The sequence below is a fragment of the Mastacembelus armatus genome, chromosome 6 (genome assembly GCF_900324485.2).
Source record: "Mastacembelus armatus chromosome 6, fMasArm1.2, whole genome shotgun sequence".
NCBI classification, from domain to species: domain Eukaryota; kingdom Metazoa; phylum Chordata; class Actinopteri; order Synbranchiformes; family Mastacembelidae; genus Mastacembelus; species Mastacembelus armatus.
In genome coordinates, this window is record NC_046638.1 from 13,011,491 (window position 1) to 13,031,872 (window position 20,382).

Sequence of the window (20,382 nt, forward strand, 5' to 3'; positions counted from 1 at the left end):
GAAACGGAAAGTGAAGGTTATTGTTCTAAATATGGCTCACCCTTCTGAGCTTCTGGACTACACCTCAGGCTATAGATTTTCATTCTGGGCTGCTGCCACAGTATCCTCACCAGCCAAAGTTAATGGAAGTAGATAGAAATAATGTGCAGACGGGACTCCTTAAGACCTTTCATTCATTTGTTGCTGAAATTGTCCTGGTTTACTTTAATATTAAATCCATAGTAGGAAGAGTACTTAGACTCCTGCTCATCTTTTTCTGACAAGCATTGATGAGAGCCATATCTTAATATTATTTAACTGCTGTGTAGTCTGTTTCAGTCATTGTCTTGACATTCAAGCAGGGACAAACATGCTTCGATGTCCCAAAGAATCCTGTTGCTGCATCACTTCTTTTAAATGCTGCAGGCATGAACAGTTTCTGTGAGAAAGGACATCACTGCAGACGTGGCCAGTACTGTGACATGTCCGCTTCATTTCCTGGAACTTGGACTGGAACTGAGACACCAGGGGAAATCAGGCCTGGTAAAAGGAGGACATTTATAAGACATATATAACTGTAGAAGTTTTGAAGGTATTTTTTCACTGAATGCAAAACAAATTTTAGAGGCAGCCCAGCTCCAAATATGTACTACCAGTAAAGGTTTGGACAGACTTTCTTAATTGAATGAGGAAGTGTGGCCAAATTTTTTAACTGGCATAGAAGCAGGTGCAAGTCTTTAGAACTGAAGAAAGTCTCCATGGGACATTGTGAATTAACGAAACTCAACGTCTTTAAAACACCTTAAACAAAGTACAGGACAGGTTCGTGAGGATGTAAAATAGGTCTGCACCATGAGTCAGTAAAGAATTATTATTGAGCCTTTGGATTTGATCACCAAGTGAAGATTTGTTCTCAATAAATGTGACAAATCAGAATTAACAGCTTTTCAGGGATTAGGGGTTTTAGGAGGGTGTAAGTGTTCAAGTAGTGTAACCTATCAAAGTTTAATATTCTCAGATTTTCTCTTTATATCTTACTTACTTAGCTTTATGTTGGATACCTATTAATTTTGTAAATGGACAGCAACCATGAAAAAAACAAAATGTTTGTAAAATGTGCATACATTACATTATAATATTCTATAATATATTAATATTATAACTCTTTTATATGCTTGTTCTGAGAATTTTTCAGGGAAATATTCACACAATACAAGACGCCATGTTTTACTGGTACAATACATCATTAATCATAATTTTGTTTGTGTGTAAGAAATTTGACACAAAATTGAAAAATCAGTATGAATTTCTGCCCTGTCTCATCTAAATATATATATACAGGAAAAGGTAAGGTGGAGGGAATGTAGCGTATCAAACAGTAGCCAATGAGTAACTTCCTACCTGTTGATGATGTTGCACAGGGCGTCATTGACTGGCTGTTGATGTGTGGCTGCATGTGTGTTGAGGTATATGTCTCATAATTTCTTCCATTTACAGTGGAGCTTGTGGGCAGCATGCAGGAATAAGAGGTTTGGCTCGGTGCCTGGAAACATAAATTGACATTAATATAGCAGAATTTTAATTTATTTAATAGCCTTATTTTCATACAGCAAAGGTTATGGTCAATGAGCCATATTAGGGTCAAGAGACTGCCTAACATTTTGTAACAATTTAATCAAGGGGCAATCACCATGACTTAGTGCAGTCAGTGCACAAGAGCTTGAATTTGCAGTTCTTGTGTTGTATGTTGGGCGTATTTGATTAATTTTACTGACGCAGAGCATTCCCACAAAAAGCAATTCTTGTTCCAATAGTGTTGGAGGCAGGCTCAGTTCCTTCGGTGGACAAGCCTCTGTTTGTTCGTTTGCTTCTTTTGTTGTCATTGTTGTAGTTGTTGTGAAGCCTTTGTGCCAGGTCCACCTGATTCATCCATAATATGAGGGGGAGTGGTTCAAGACTCTGCGTAGTTTAAGGGACCAGTAACTAATACTTCCAGAGTTAGTTAGTCAAGATCACTCATTCCCACAAAGGTGTTCATATTTAAATCATCCAGCCCAGCCTGAAGCCAGATAATAGCACACATGAAGATGCAATGTCTTATTCTCAGTGTTCCAGTGCTTGTACACTGGCTAGGTTCTGTTTTTCTATCTTGTAAAACAATCTTACTTGCATAGGCAGGCTGGCAGCCATACTGAAGCTTGGCATGGCTGGGAGACTGTAACTGTTGGACATAACTGGATCTGACCTTCCCAACATTGCTCCTATTGAGAAGGACAACAGAAAAACAGAGAAAAGGAAATTGAGGAAACAGAGATTTGTCCAGTGTCCGAGGTGCACACGAGTAGTCTGAAGACTTTCTATAGAATTTTGCTTTTGATGTTTTCCCCTGTGAAACTATATCTAACTATTTTGATACAATTTCTACTACAGTGCAAGACCCAATAACAAAATTATATTGTACATGTTGTTTAAATACCCATGCAAAAACAAAAATTCTTTCTATTTATCATTTTAAGATTCTACTCAAAAACCATTTAACATCTAAGCAGAGCATGAGTACAAATGTATCTTAATACCCACTTTTGGTAGCTCACAGCTTCTACAAATTTATATATTCTCTATAGACATGTTTTTGTTGGTACTACTAATAGTACAGGTATATATATAATATAAAAGTATAAAATATTATGAAACAAAATGTTTGATATCCAGATACTAATCAGGGTCATTATATGAATGCTGTGACTATAGACAATGTAAACTGGCATTTTAATAAAAGCCATTTTGACATGTCACAGTAAGAAATTAGATTTATTCATAGCTGCTTAATTTTCAGGTTCCTAGTGTTGCATGTACTGGCTTAAACTTTTGTCTTTTAAATTTTACTGGGACACTTGACTAAAACCGAGCTTGCCATTGTGTTATCGGTACTACCTGTGCTTTTTCTACTGTGATAAATGTGCCTGACACGTCCTAAAAGTATAATGCTTTGGTGCACTATTAAACTGTGGAAGCTGAGAACAATCTTCTTGTAGCCTAATTATTTTTTATACTGCTAACACACAGCTTCTTTTTGTAATTTGTCATGCTTTGTTTTCTCAGGATCACAGAATAATTACAAAGAACTTGGAAATGAGTGGCTGATTCATGTGATCACACCTGATTTCTGTCATGTCTCTCTCTCGGCTATTTTACAGACTATTTGAGGCTGAAGCAGACAAATGGGAATTGGTCAGCCTCTCATCTTTAATTAGTCTAAAATGATACTGTCTGCTCTAATGATATATAAATGCAGCAAAAAACTATCCCTTGATTATTCTCCAGTTCTTTTGAGATAACAAAATAACTGGGTGTAAAGGCTTTAAAAATAACTGCAAACACAGCCATACTAGGCTTCCATAGTAAAACCATATTGATAAGTTATACTTACAAGGGCCAGTAAAATGTGTAGTATGTATACTAATAAATTAATGTCCTGAATGGTACCTGGTGTAGTAGGCTGTGGTAGAGGCTGGTAAACACTGGTGTTGAAGCTGCTGCTGATCGGAATATGGTTGGAGGAACTAGACACATGACGCCGTTGGTTTCTCATCTTCTCCTCTCTTCTCCACTTTGCTCGTCTGTTGGAAAACCAAACCTACACATCCAAGAATAGGAAAGAAAGAAAATATTGTTTTTTAAGGTTAAAGGACAGGTTCATATTTAGCTTAAAAAATATTGACATGTCCATTTTAAAACCCGAGAGGCTTATTGCTTGGTGTAATTCTTCTTCCTATCCAAACTGGCTGAAAGAGAGTTCATTTTAAGTCTTTGTTCTCTATAACAGTACAACACATTAACAACACAACTTAAAATGATGATTCCTAATTGTATTTCTAAATCAGACTGCTGAAACCTTTGTATTTTTTGCAGAAGGAACAATCACAGCAGTAAGTAACATGTTGACAGGTCAGGTATTGCTTTAACATAGACTTATAATAACTGAAGTGTTTTATGGTATAACTTCAACCAAGTTATATTAACTGATCATTACTAACAATGTTTTAATAAAGATGTTATTTCACAAAAACCTACATTATAACACACAATTATACAGACAGACAATGACTTATTAAGCCTAAGATAACAAATATTGGAACCTACCTGTATTCTTGCCTCTGGAAGGTCTATTTTGTTGGCAAGACGTTCTCGGGCAAACACATCTGGATAGTGAGTCCTTTCAAATTCTGGAACAAAAACATACTGTGTTATGTTGTAATAGTAAAAATAATTGTGCTGCATCTAACTGATATACATCCCATCTGTAAAAATAAAGTAATGATAATAATGATGCAGCTTGAAATGGTGTGAGGGGCTTTGATATGGACTTTACCAGATGTATCTTCACCAACCACTCAATTGCCAAGCTTTTAACCTCCAAATTGTAATTTGTTGCCACGTAAAAAAGAGATACGTTTAAGGAACGAGGCATCGGAACGAGATCCTTTAAAAAAAAAAAAAAACACTCCAAATGATCCCTTATGAGATGAGAAAGAGATTGTAAAGTAGAGCAAAAATACATGAACACAAAGATGCCCTCACATTAGAGCAAACATGATAAAGTGCCATGTCAGGTTTCCTCCCATAGTCGGACATATGTACGTTAGGTTGATTGTTGATTCCAAATTGCCCATAGGAGTGAGTGTGTGTGGTTGTGTGTCTCTATGTGTGGCCCTGTGATGGACTGGTGACCTGTCCAGGGTGTCTTTCATCCAAAGAGAGCTGGGATAGGCTCCAGCAGATCCCTGTGACCCTAAATAGGAATAAGTGGGTATGGATAATGGATGAATAAATGCCCTTGAAATGAAGATGAGTTGCCTGGAGGCTCTGTAGTGATTCTACAAGCCTTACAATGGAGTAAACTATCCACGCTATTCCTTTATATAGGCTGACAATTATGAATCTGAAGCACCAATAAAACATTCTGTAGTTTTTATAGCTGTATTTAGAACTGTACTATTTACTACTGAGTGTACAGATCGTATTAAGATTGTTTCACTAATGTGTGCAGTCTGTATTTTCAAAATTAGATTTTTGGGGGAGGCATATGCCAAAATTGAGTGATAATTCGCCAAATTGAACCCATGTTGCCTGATGTGAAGGAGGGTTCTTAGTTCTTCTGCTATTGCTGCATTGACAGGGACATCCTAATTGACCATAACAAAGCCATTAAAAAACCAAATCATGAACCAAATCAACAGAAATACTATATGTACTATAGGATTTATCTATAACAGCCATAACAGAAATACTATATGTCCACATGACTGTGATATAACAAGACAATAAAGGGAGTGTTGGTGGATCTAATGCTAGCAGAATTTAAGAGGTCAAAACATTACCCATAATTACAGAGATTTTGGAAAATAACTGTTTAAGAGAAGAGAAGGCGTTAGATGTTTATGGGTATTAGTATTTAGAATAATAGAATTTAGAATAATAGATTGGGATCCACTTATTCACTTTTATAGAAAGAATTAGATAAACATCTTCACTCTCAATCGTGTTATTAGTCCTTTATTGACAAGGTTGAAGTCTGAAAAAACATCTGCTGCGCATCAATTCAGTCTGTCAGCCCAGATCAGTCAGCATGTATGCATCATGTGACACACTGCTCTCCTAATTTGAAACCACTGCTAACAGATGATTTAGTAAAAAAACACGCTTGTTTTCCAGTAAATGCATTTCAGTACAAAATAAATATGACAACAGTCTAAACATGAACACAGTAACACACTATAACATAAGATAAAAGTTACAATACAAATGTCCTAGGAAACAGTAGACATGTTTGACATTGAATCGAATTGAATTGATTTGAACTGAATTGAATTGAATTAAATTTGATTGGAAAGTGAAGCATTTTCAATTGGATCAATTCAAAACTGGCTAAACTGTCATAGGTCTTAATGTGGAAGCCTATGCATTATGCTATGCTATGATGGGAGACATTTTACTTATAGTTGAAATCATTGTTGACAAGGTTAGAAGGTTGAAGACCAAACATTCCCTATAGTTGCCTCATTAGTACAATGTGAATCTGATGTTTTCCACACTTTAGTCACATTTCAACTACAGAAAACATCATAAACTATACAGTTTATGAAGAAAACACTGCATAGTTCACTGTTTAACATTTTCTACAACTACTATGTGGGTGTATATTCTAATGTCATGATATCTACGCAGCTGATTTGATTTGCTGTTTAACAACACTTACCTTTCTCTAGTGCTTCTATCTGGTCCTGTGTGAAAGATGTTCTGTTTCTCTGCAGTTTCCTCTTTAGCTGAAGTCTTATCTGAGTCTCCTCTGAATCTTCACCATTGGAACTAACTGATATGATGTTCTCCCCTTGCTCTGCCTGTGGACACTCTGTACCAGGGATGGAAGAGCAGAAGGCATCAAGAAAAAATAGAGGTATAAAAAAGGAACAAAGCAACAAACAAGTCAAATATTGGTGGTGTTAGAGCAGCTTTGCTCAGATATAGTCTTCTGACGTTTTTTGCATTTTACTGCATAGTGAAGAAAATACATTAGAATACAAAACATTACATAATCATGTAAAAATACATGTCACTAACAATATAATAAATAATGACATTAAGAAAAAATACTTCATTATCATTTCATTAAACATATTTTTACTATATTATAGCCTAGCAAAATGTACTGATATTATGGCGGATGGTGTGTGATGAAGGAGGAGAGGAGAGGACGCAAGTGCAGGACACAGTTCTTTATTATTAGCCTGGACACACCAGGCTCAGTTACAAGCAACAACAACTCTGGTACACAGCGGGCAGGCGAACACAAAACTCCGTCTCTTGGTGGCAGGACAGGCAACAACAACTCTGCCACTCTGCAATAAATACATAAAACTCTCCTATCCAAACGAATGAACTAACGTTAGCGTTAAACATCAGTAACATCAACCAATGTTCCAACAATGAACAAAGAAACTCAAGGTGTATAAACAGACAAGCAACAAAGGACCACTAGAACACAGGTGATACTAACAAACATAAAGCTACCTACCATAGGCAACCGACTGGAACTCAAATACCAAAATAAACATCAAAACCAAATAACAGAGACAAGGGTGGGTGGACGGGGAGCAAGTTCAATTTCGAGAGTCCTCTGCCAGGACACCCCACCAGGCAAAATGAGTCACTGTCATGGCAGAGTCCAGGGTCACTCTGGAGGTCAACCCCTAAAGCAAATGTAGGTGGGGGGGCGATTCTGAAGGATGACCCCTTGGGCAGGCAAGAGTCCAGGATCGGTCCGGTGGGCGACCCCTCCAGCAGGCATAGGTCTGGGGTCTCTCTGGCGGACGACCCCTCAGGCAGGCATAGGTCTGGGGTCTCTCTGGTGGACGACCCTTCAGGCAGGCATAGGTCTGGGGTCTCTCTGGTGGACGACCCTTCAGGCAGGCATAGGTTTGGCGTCTCTCTGGCGGACGACCCTCCAGGCAAGTTAAGATCTAGGGTCTTTCTGGTGGAGCAGCGCTAGGCACAGCGTTGGACTCTGGCTCGACAGTGCTGGACTCTGGCTCAACAGCGCAGGAACCTCAGCAGGGACGCTGTCATTGGCACACCGAAGTTCTCGATGCTGGAGAGGAACCTCAGCGGGGACACTGTCGTCGGCACACTGAGGCTCATGCAGCTGGGGAGGAACTTCAACGGGGATGCTGTCATTGGCGCACTGAGGTTCTAGATGTTGCCTCTTCAGGCAGCGGAGAGTCACCAGGCCTGCGCTGACTCTGGCTGGGCAGCGCTGAGGGAATCCGGCAGAGAGACTGGCAGATCAGGCAGCGAGACTTGCGGCTCAGGGTGTTTCTTTGGGCGGCGGTGTCATTGCCGAGACTGCTGGCCTGGAGAGCTAGCCAGGGCCTCTGGTAGCAGGCTAGCCAGGGGTTGAAGTGAGGCCAGGCACCACTGCCTAGCCTCGTGGATGGGGAGACACGCTGTCAGGCACATCCTCAATGTGGCGTGAAGGGTGGAGAAGAAAACATGGCTGCTCTTCCCTCCAACACGTACTGAGGAGGGTGCCGAAACTCCTGCACCAACCAGGAGCACAGGTCAATTGCCTCCTCATAATCCTCAGGGGTGTGCAGGCGAGCGGCAAACAGTCGGAGGAGCCCCACAATAAGTCTCCCCTTCAGGGTCCTCCCCTCAGTGTCTGTTGGAACCATGTATGGTTGGAGCATTCTGTTATGGTGGATGGTGTGTGATGAAGGAGGAGAGGAGAGGACCCCAGTGCAGGACACAGTTCTTTATTATTATCCTGGACACACCAGGCTCAGCTACAGGCAACAACAACTCCGCTACACAGCGGGCAGGCGAACACAAAACTCCGTCTCTTGGCGGCAGGACAGGCAACAACAACTCTGCCACGCGGCGCTAAACACACAAAACCGGAAATCAAGACTCACCCCATGACAACTAAAGAGTCTACAGTAACAATAATGCATGTAAATTAATTTACATTTGGCAAATGGATACCTCTCTACTGGACTGGTTTTCTTCATACTTTTTAGGTGATTAGGTGATTTTATGTCAGACACTTGATATTCATTGTGTTTCTAATGGAAGCATTCTGGGCCCTATTCTTTACTTTATGCATGGACCAACTGTATGGAATGAGATTTGAAAATATTAAAAACAAACATGAAATGAGGACACTGAAAAAAAAAAGTATTTTTTCAGTTTCAAGTCTCATTTTTTTCAGTTTCAATTTAAAAATTTTCTGTTTCAATTTTCTATTTCTCTATTTCAATTATACATTTTTACAATTTTACATTTTTCTGTTTCAATTTTCTGTTTTTTTTTCAGTTCTCATTTTTCAGTTACAGTTAAAGAAAATAGACACTGAATTAGTGCCTGTAGTTTTAGAAAGGTAGGTTTGTAAAACTTGCATTTTGAGGAAATGAAGGTAGGAAAGGTAACGTTCACGTTGTGCATTCTTCAGTCACAGTTCCTGGATGGGGGTCACAAGCAGTCTGTGATTATCTGCAATATTTGTCTGTGACATGTTGATTTCTTTCTACTGTAGCTACATGTTTCACAAGCCAAATGTTTAACCACATTATTCATGTAAAACTTGTCCATAGTTTAGCCGTTGCTGTAACACCCGCCCCCATGAGACTTTTGTGCCAGAACTGAAACTGAAAAATACATAAATAAAACTGAAAAATTTTAAATTGAAACTGAAAAAATACCTATTTACTTTCAGTGTCCTCATTTCTGTTCAGATGTTATTGCCTCAAATGCCATACAGCTGGGCAGCATTATTGGTCAGTTACCATTGTTAAATTAATATAAGTAACGTATGTTGCTGCTTTGGTTTTAGACTAAATTTTGGATTTATATTATGAGATTGATTTGAGGTTTTACAATTTTAACATCATATATCTACTTATGTTTTAGTCACAGTGTTACACACCCATTAATTCGTTTAATATCTTTTTTACTGCATTTTTTATCTTGACTATGCGGTTACACTATTATTTTTCTTTTTAATACATCATACTTTATTTCATCAAATTAGTAGTTTTTGCATATTTGGAGAAGCTTTGTCTCAGGCACATTAACGATAATAAAAAGAATGGCTGCATTATGCAGTACTTAAATATTAAGTGAAGGTACAAGGTGCTGCAAAGTAGAGATCTTCAACACGTGATCTTTGAGCAGACAGGAGCTTGACTCCAGCTCCCTGTGGAACTCATGTTATTTGTGGTGCTAGCCTAATTATTCATTATCCCCAGCAGACAGTGACTGCAAAACAGAATGAAGCCATTGCTCAGTGTCACAGTCAGTCAGGCAGAAAGAAACACAAATGGGAGCAGATGCCCCCTCTCCCATCTCTACACACACACACACACACACACACACACACACACACACACACGTTATAGACCGATGGGGAGGCAGCAACTGTGGTAGTATAGCAAGACTTTGCTTCACTATTGTAATCCCAGGGAGGAACACATTGAAAACAAAAAACGGTAAAGAAAAGGTTTTGTCAATTCAGAATTCTCTGTCCTGTATAACATGGATTTTGAGAAAGTTTTATAATTTACACAAGCGCTGGATTATTTTTAAAAAATTATAAAACTCATAAAAAAAATAAAATGACAATTCACCTCACAACTCATAAAAGTTACAAGTATTTAGTGTGATGTAGTATCTAAAGATTTATGGTGTTATATATGCTATATATTTGTCGGACTTTACAGAGGTGTGTGTTTATCTATACTGGTCTGTGTTTATTTGCATTACTGTCACCCAAATTACAACAATTAGTCTTTCTCACCCACATGTACTCAGCATGGAAACAGTACTAGTGTTTGCATGTTTGGTTTTGGAAAGATAAGTCCTGGATAGTCTCAGCATTGATAACTGATTATTAGAATTAAAGAAATAATGTGGTAGTAGTAATATGAGTTAATGTCTTACCGTTGGTAGTTAGTGTAGTTCCAGTGTACCACCCTGAGCGTCCTCCCCATGTGGTTTGTCCATTGAGCATCTTGAGTTTGTCAAACATCCCTTCAGCTCCTACTGTGCCTGTCTGCTGCTTATCACTGGCAAGGTTCCTGAGCACTCGATTTATTGATGAAACCTGGTGATAAACACAACAACATAATTATATAACAGCAATTCATTTGTAGGGAAAGTAGGTGTAGGTAGGTGGATACAATCTAAGAACGCAAACACTGTCAAAACCAAAGCAAAGCTTTTATGACCCACTGTAGCTAGTGTACCATTAGGTACCCTTACAAATATAATACATAATGTTGGGAAGCAGCTGTTTACTGTTTCAGTGTATCTGTTAATATTTAGCCAGCTAGACATTGGTGAATGCAAATGAGTTGTCTCTGAAATGACAGGTCACTACATCAGAATAATATTAACTGGAGAAACATCCAAATCATCTCAAGGCACTTTACATATAAACCCAAAAATATTCTCAACAACGTCCAATGAACAAGCACTTGCAACTGTGAAGAGGGAAAAAGAGGCTCTAGCCTGTTGATTCTGGTACATGTAAAAGTGATATAATTATGTAAAAGTGAAAGCATCTTGTTGACATTATAAATATGTAAATTACAATCTGTACGTTTGTGCCAGCCATTAGTATTTGGAAACAAATAGTGCATTGCTCTATATCCATTCATGAATTGAGCTATACAAATTTAGTCTTACTATTCCCCATAGAGAAATGTGTGCAGACCTTTCTGAGCCTACCATAGACTACTATTCATGTGTTTGTCATATGCCATTTGTGATGTAAAAGTTAATTCATAGTTTAGTGTAAAATCAGCCCAAACCAGGGGCACATTTTTGATAATATTTTAAAAATATAAAATTAAAATAGGCCACAACAAGGTCCATATGCTCCAGAGGATTAATATAAGTGTAATGGCTGTTTGATACATGTGCAGTTAAAACAAGCTAAATGTTAAAGTTCAATGTGTTAACATTGCATCTGCCTAACAAAATCAGCTATTATATGCAACGTTTTCATGATGAATCTAGGCTTTTGGCTAGCTTCCATTGCACAAATGATTGTATTGTATTTACAAATCTTTAAGGTCTTACACTAGGTATATTGTCATTGGTGCAGACTCCTTCTGCCAGCAGCCGGTCTCTGATCTCCCAAGCAAAAATGGATGGACACTCTCTCTTGTACTGAGCAATCTTTCCTACCACCTCTGGAGTGGCCACCCTGGGTTTACTCCCTCCTATGGCCCGTGGACGGATTGAACCTGTCTCATAATATCGACCCAAGATCTTACTTACGCAGCCGTTAGACACCTGGAACGAAAAACAGCGCACATAACACACATTATTATACCTGGGGCAAAACAATATAAACTTCCAAAATTGTTTGCTAGATGATGAGGGAGTAATTGTGGCAATGGTTAAAAGGTTCTCAACCAAATTAACTTCTCAATGTCTGATTAGAAGTGTCATTTTATTCACAGAGCCACTACAGTTAAATATAAATAAAGACATAACCAGTACAGTTTTAACCCCCAAAGCTAATCCTATCATATGGACATAATACATCATAACATTTTGCCTGTGCATTTTTCCGTGTGACCCATTCATTTTTACATTAACCACTTTAAAAAAAAAAAAAAAGTTTACCTGTAATATTCTGGATATGTCACACGGTCGAGCGCCACTGTGTGCCAGCTCTACTATTTTCTGCCTGGTGGAATCAGGCAACGGTCTCCCATTGACAAAGACCCCTCCTAGCTGATTTACTCCACTGTGGCCTGCACACAAACGCCAAACATACACAATAAAAAGAAAAAAGTAAAAACAGCTTTTGAGATAGCCACATTGAAACAGGCACATATATGCATGTGCCTGTTTCAATGAGCAGGGACACAGAGTACACAGGATTAGAGATAAGTATATTAAACACTATCTTAGGTCAAAAGCATGTCGTTTTTTACATAGAAGTATATGGAAAATCTTTCTTTCTTTATAGTGCTTGGTAGATTTTAACATCAATGTCATGATCTGGCTTCTTTAGATGTAAAAATTTGCAAATACATGAATTTGACTGGATAACAAAATGATTACTGATGGGCCAATGCCATTTTAAGAACGGATCATGTCTACACTATCATTTACACTAGGCATTGAAAACAAACTGTTCAATTTAAGCATTTCTGCCAAATTCCAGTTTAAGGAGGGAGCAAGATTAAACACTAGGTGTGGAAATGATCAGCGCTGCAGTTAGGCATCTCTTTGTTTTTTTGGTTGGATCCCCTGTCTCATGTCCTCCCTCCCTCTGTACCTTCCGCAGGTACACTGGTCCCACCAACCTGCACATTGTTTGTTGTTTACTGTTGCTATTCTTTTCTCTTAATCAGGTCGAGGCAGACGATCCAAACTGAGCCCAGTTCTCCTGGAGGTTTATTCTGTTAAAGGGAGTTTTTGATCTTTACAATCACCACCTCCTCATAAGGGATTTGTTGGACTTCTATGTAAAGAGTCTTGATGATTTTTATTTTGACTTGGTGCTGTACACATAAAATTGGATTGAATTGAATTGAATTAAATTGAATGAATTGAATTGAATTGCTCTGCATGCTGATCAACAGGTTGGGCCTGTTTCTCTATGCAGCAGCAGACCATAGTCTGTGCTGTGACACTGTGCAGGTTAAGTAGGGATTAACACCGAATCAATTGTATATTGTCTATTGATGGCTCTAGGGGGAAAGCATATTGCAGATTTATAAACCTCTCAAAGTGACATTAATAAATCATACAGCCAGCCAACAATTGCACACACAGAATATAATGATGTGGGTTTTGCAGACTACAAGTGTATAATAATATTAGCATGTTGGAAAACACACTGCAAGAATTCACATTTTATCAAGCCATTTCTGGTAATTATGTTACTGAACATAAAGTTGAACAATAGTTTATTTTTAAAGTTTATGTTACATTTAATAGTTTATGTCCTCACTTTATTTAAACAGTTTTCAGTAACTTCAAGGTAACCCACTCTACTTGAATGAAGAGTCAGAAAAGGTCTGTCCAAACGCTCAGACAATAATTCTGATACATGACAGAGGAAAATGTGTATTTTTATTGTTAAAGCATGCAATTTGACTGGCGTGTTCCCTCACAGCCACCGACATTAAGCTTAAAAAAAGCTTCAAAGCTATGAAACACTCACAATGTAGTCAGTTATATAGCCTCCGTCAACTTTACTCCCAGTTCAACTTAAGAAAACTGAAAATTGAGGCCAACAAATACTATCTTCTCAGTATCAGAAGAGTTAGATGCAGAACAGAAGGTTAGCTCTCAGTGTACTTCACAACAAACACCTTTTACGACATAAGCAGCAATTTAAAAAAATAAATAAAAAATAAAACATATTAAAAGCAAGCATATTAAAAGCCACCTTCACTAGTCTAAAAATAGAGCTTACTTGCAACACAACAGAAATTTACTGCCTGACACTAAAAAATAATTAAAGATGACACTTTAATCATATTTTAATAGTCATCTCAAAACTAGAAGAAACATGGTTAACTCATTTTGTTTGAGCATGATCATTACTTTTGTATTCCCACATGTTTTTAGACTGTCCTTGCAAAACAATTGACAGCATCAATAATTTGTTCAGGTAATTAAATATGACCTATGTTTATGTTTGGTGAAATCAAATGTGATGTGGATATAGGATATAAAAGTTCATTTATTTCATGTATGTCTTTATAATTGCTAACCATTTTTAATTAGTGATTGATGCAATGATTGGCTCATTTAAATAAGAAAATGAACCTACTCTGGGTCTGCTTGTTTATTCATTTAAATGCATATAGAGGACAGAGACCCCGCCAACCCCACCCCCACCCTCCTGAAGTAGACTGAACTACTCCATCTAAAAAAACAGATGAATAACCTGCTAAAGAAGGGTTTACCTTCTAATGCACCTCACAGTGTCATGGCTTTGAGCTCCTCTTCTGCTTAATTAAATTATTGCAAGAGTCATGGCCCCTGTAGAAGCTGCTGTCATCAGTCGGTGTGAGGGTGACTTATTTCAACCTCGAAGTCTCCCTTATGCTGCCTCACATCATATCCACTTTTTGTTTTGGGGTTGATCGTTTTGCCATAGAGATGTTAATCACAGCGTCATTTCCCAGAGGAATGGAGCCAGCTTTCCTCTGCTGACACACAATTAATCGACGGACATATGGAGTCAATTTGGCTGTGATCCCTCTGTCTCTCTCTCTCTCTCTCTTTTTCTCACACACACACACACACACACACAGACACACACATGCAAACGCACGAACACACACACACACACACACAAAGGCACGCACGCACGCATGCACGCACACGCACACACACACACACACACACACACACACACACACACCCTGAGACCAGCTCCATGTTTTTCATGTTTTTTTATATGACAATACTTTAGTTAACATTTGGTTAGGTTTAAGCACAATAATGTCTTTTTTAAGTTAGGCTAAACATAATGGTTTGCGTTAAAATGAGTAAAGGTTAATGAAATGTTATTATCATGGTTACATAACTAAACTTGGTTCAGGTCAACGGCCATTTGTAAAAGTAATAAAAAAAACTTTGATTCACCTGTAGTCTGTGTTAAAGTTAACTGTTTTGTTTCTTCCTATGTTTTCTCACTCTAATATCCTGAATTCCACTTCTTACTTCTGTCACAATTACACAACTGCTAGAGGACTTGAATATACACATACACTTCAGTGTAAATATATGTTGTTTTAGGCATTTGCTGAAACAAGTAGTTGTCTTGGGGGTGCAGCCTCATTAACAGAACATATTTTAGCCCATTGTGTTTTACTATTTCAGTCATACAATGTGTATTCGGCGATGAGCTGGCGATGAACTGCCTTTTGCCCAAAGAGAGCTGGGAGAGCGCCGTGACCCTTATTAAGAATAAGCAGCTATAGATAATGAATAATAATAATGATGGTGATAATTATTATACTTGCTGTAACTTTCTAGAACCTACAACCTGTCACAATGAGATGAGTCTCACCCACACCGTAATATGTGCTTCTGCTCCGTCACCACATAGTGTGTTTAAATACACACATACTCCATGTTTTCTCAGTGCCATTTTTTGTATCTGATGTCAGATAACAGAACAAATACACTATAAAATGAACCACTTTATAAATATGTCAGCAACTGTTTGATGTCTGTACTGATACACCCTAAAGACTCTACAGCAGCAACATGATGTCGAATTTCTTGTTTATGCAAAACATATACCACTCTGCTGATCTTGTTACACAACTATTATACAACTATTTTATATTCATAACAGCTAAGCTTAGCACACATACACACACAAACAGGTTAGCTCTCAGTGCACTTCAGACTGTCTGCACCCACTTTCATTACAGTTAATTCCTAACCTTAACTTATTAGTAACTTATATTTTATTATTAATATATATTAACTGTAAATAACAAATAATTAATAACCTAAATAATGGTTTTAGCAAATAAATATTGGTATTCACATTTAGTTTTTCCTCAACAACCTCAAGCTGCTCCATTTTCACCATGGGGAACTGATTAAACTGGAAGTGATATGATAATAGCACCCAGTCTGACATTGACTGCCAGATAAAAACCTGCCTAAAATTGTGTGTTGCACAACATCATTGTTTAACTAATCCAGAGATGAATGCAAGGCACAAGGCACATTAGTAGTGTAATGTAGGATCGATACTGTTCAAAGGAGAGATGCAAGACAGAAAAAAAACATACAGACAGAGAAGTAATTGGAGACAGCAGGCCTCTTGTCCCGCAGTGAAATTGAAGAAATTAGGTTAGTCAGTCCCAACCAAAAAATTTATACATCTAAGCATTTTCACTTTATACTAAATATAATTTGTTGTGATATTTAAGTCCAATCCACAACTTTAATGACTGATTCATTTCATGTAAATTTAAATACATAATAGAAGAGTTACTAAAGCTAAAGTTGGGTTTTTGAAGGAAGATCTGCATTTTATATTTGTATCAAGAGATCAGAATTAAAAGTACCCTATAAGTCTGTTTGCACAAAATAATAATTCCATTATATTACAACTTGATCTCCATTATTGTGATATGCCACATTGTTCACCAATGGCTTGCTGCAAAATTGACATGACAGTGACAAAATCTAAGATATTTCCTTATCAGACCTTTTTTTAGTGATGTACTGCTTTCACAGAGGTCAATTATTATTATTTTGATGTCAGTGAATAAAAGACAAGACTAAAACTATCATGCATTGCACGTGTTACAAAACCCAGAATTTGATTTGAAAATGCAGAAAATTTGGGTTGTTATATTTCTTTGCATAGCCACTCTATCGGTGCTTTGAAGACTTTGTAAATTTGTATTTTCCACAGAGAAAAATTCACGGGTACCAATATGCATCTCCTGTTGTTTGTGCTCTCCCTCTCTCTGTCCTCTCTTTCTCTGTACCCTCTGCAGGTATCCCTGGTCCTGGAGATGAGGTGCAGTTACTGGCCCCACCAACCTGCACAGTATTTATTTCTTGTTTATTGTTGCTGTTCTTTTCTCTCTCCTCTATCCACTCACCCGAACCGGTTGAGGCAGATGGCCGCCCAAACTGAGCCCAGGACTGCTGGAGGTTTCTTCCGTTAAAGGGAGTTTTTGATTCCCTCAGTCACCAAGTGCTTGCTCATAAGGGATTTGTTGAGTTTCTATGTAAAATGTCTTGGGATGATTTTTATTGTGATTTGGCACCATACAAATAAACTGAAATGAATAATTGAATTGAATTCAAACCATGCAAGAGCATTCTCTCCACTCATTGGTCAGATGTGTCTGCCATCGGAACAAAAAAGTAAATACAGGTAGAAAATCCTGTGTGCTGGACTACTTCATGTTTCTGTGACATAGAAGAGACAATTTCACAATGACCTATGTGGGTTGGCTGTTTCTTCAAAGCCCTCAAATCACATGATACATAGCTTATGGACCGGTTTTGGTTTGTTACACTTATTCACCAGGAGGACCATACCTCCACCAGATGATCTGATTATTGTGTTCACACCAAAAAACATTTGCATCAAGAGGAAAATCATTTACAGTTCAATTTAAATAGACTAGAGCTTGTAGGTGTAAAAGTACCCTGTGTTTTATAGGAGTGAAAAGAGACTCTTTCATTTGCATTTACTTGAGAGCTTTTACTGTTACAGTGACTTCAGCCAGTGCTTACGATTCCAATAATTCATAAAATAAGGCATGGTCAATGACAAACTTTTTTTATTTGTTATTTTTTTGAAAATTTGTTAATAAACAGTTCCCTTTTTAGAAATCCTGCAGTTACAGAGCAACTCATAGTTCATTTTGAATGATGCATTCACCTGGCGAATGAAAGTACAGTAGCTCCTTTTTTATCTTGTTATTAGTGAAACAATGTTATTGTTTGTGTTTATTTTTGTCCTTGTGTATCAGCTTAAGGAAGTAGCTTTTGTTGTGGGTTGATTTTATTTGACATGGGCCCATAGCACAATCCTTCAGTTAGAATGTCCAAAATGACTTCAACTCATGTCCTCACTCATCTGTTTCTTTACCAAATTTTTGATTAGTAATTATTCATACACATCAAATGCATAACTCATATTAACAACAATTTTGAAATGCAACTCACTGTTTTGCATCATGGAGGCCACGCCACTCTCCCAGCTTGTTTGACTTCTGTAATCTGTACAAACAGAAAATGTATCTTTTACTGTGTTTTAATGTACAGTATAGACAACACAGCATGGACAACACAGCACGCATCTTTGTGTGTCCCTGGACACTGAATCAGAGAGAAGAAAGTGAGGTAAATAAAATTTCTTGTATTTTTTAAATTGTGTTTGCAGGTCTTTGCAGAAAACAGTGACGTGAAGAAACCTTTATACTGCCTGGTCAGAATGAATGGCTTGTCATGGTTTGATTGGTTCATATGCTTATGCATACTGATATCCAAAAAGATATGCACACAGACTTGAACTTCAGCTCTCACTCATGCACAGCAACTTCATATCCAAAACATTAGGATTTATTTTACATACAGCTATTTCAGATGTGATTTTTTAAAATGTATTTAGTTTTAGGGCAGATAGCTGCCCACCCTGATCCTTGTTCAATCAAAAGTTTCTTCTATTAAAGGCAATTTTTCCCTGCCACTGTTGCCAAGTGCTTGATAAACAGAGATTTGTCTTTGCATTTTCTAATGGTAAATTCAAATAAATTAAACTGAAAACAGATATTTTCTCTAGTTTCTCTGGAATATATTACACAATAAACCACACAATTTTGTTTATATGTCAAAACCAAAGAGATGTGCCTTAAGATAAAATCCACTCTCAGGCATTTTATGTGTTTCACTGCTGGTTGGATTTTCTTTATACACATATAACTGAACAGCTTTTGCACAGCTGCTGATAATACTGTATTTTCAACACTGTATAAAACATTTCATATTGGTCTTCAGACATGACAACCTACTGAGTCATATAGAACACAGCCATGCCATACCAAACTCTAAGTGCTTCAGATCCAGCGACAGGAAGATTCGCTCACACTTGCCCATGAACCCTCAGAAATCATGGAATGAATGAAAATAAGACAATGTTAAACAGGCTACCTAAACATATGGACAAATGCAGACAATTATTTTATTTCATAATATTGCTGTTGTAAAGTCTGTATTAATTTCTGGCTGTACCCTAACAATAATCCCACTGAACACAAAGTTTCTATCATTTAGACAGAGCAGAGCTAGTCCTGTGATTAGCCTTTGCTTTCATCTAAATTATCAGACATAAACTAGTATTGTACAAAAAATCCTAAGGATGAAGAACTGCTAGAGCTTTCTTTGTAAATATTTTTCAAATACTTTTACATTTAGCCTGCTAATAATTAAGCAACTGTTGGTGTCTTGTGGTGTGGTGCAAAAGTCCTAGGCTCACTTCCTGCCAGGATGCTTGTTTCTTGTTTTTAATTCCCTTATAAAGACTATTTTGCTAAAATATTACACATTAGATAATTATTGATAAAACATAGCCTACATATTCTATCTATATAACTATAGTCCAAAAGGTGCACTGTTATGAAAGGAAGGTTTAACTCTGTCGTCATCAATGCATGTAGAAATTGAATGACAGTACACTTCATCACACTTTTCACAATCAAAACCCTTTTGGCGACATTAAAAAAAAAGCTAACTAATAAAGCCTTCAAAGCAGCTCCTTCTCTGAAGCTCTTGTCAATAACAACCTGCATAATGAACATGAAGCAGCTCTACAGAGGAATAAACACATACAGGCCGGCTATAGACACCTTCTTCCTATAACTCAGCGCCCTTGTCCTTGTGAACGCAGACAAAGAGCTGGAGGAGTGGAGCCGCAGCTCTGCTCGGTAAATACGTGGCAGGCTTTTGTGTGGCGACAAGATTTTGGTGTCGTTGCCTCGTTAGTTGCGGCTCGTTAAAAATCCCGTGACACAAAACCGCGGCGGGGAGCCCAATTTGACCAGTGCAAGTGACATAAAGGAGTTCTCTTGAACACAGTGATGACAATATAAAAGTTTCATTCAACCGCATTCAGCGTGCTGATATGAGAAGAAAAGACCTGTGACGGACACAGAGCCGCTACTGAACACTGCTGCTGATTTAGCCTACTTTCAAAGCACTGAGGTTGTCCCACTGCATGGTAGTAGTAGCAGTAGTAATAGTAGTAGTAGCAGTGATAGTAATAATAATGATGATGTATTGAGACATTGCAATAATTAATATAACATGACAATTTGTGATAATCTT

The 20,382-nt window shown here is 37.7% G+C and overlaps 1 protein-coding gene across 1 annotated transcript; it reads right to left on the bottom strand.

The window, feature by feature from the left end:
- Window positions 1-433: 433 nt before the first annotated feature.
- Window positions 434-18,235, bottom strand: LOC113132822 (paired box protein Pax-6-like). Its single transcript, XM_026311181.1, has 14 exons — window positions 18,226-18,235; window positions 12,169-12,299; window positions 11,617-11,832; window positions 10,474-10,636; window positions 8,326-8,418; window positions 8,056-8,197; window positions 7,722-7,962; window positions 7,191-7,524; window positions 6,239-6,391; window positions 4,123-4,205; window positions 3,466-3,616; window positions 2,146-2,258; window positions 1,381-1,522; window positions 434-519 (listed from the first exon to the last, which is right to left on the bottom strand). The coding sequence occupies exons 1-14, from the start codon at window positions 18,233-18,235 to the stop codon at window positions 434-436; spliced, it is 2,058 nt and encodes a 685-aa protein (XP_026166966.1).
- Window positions 18,236-20,382: the final 2,147 nt, after the last annotated feature.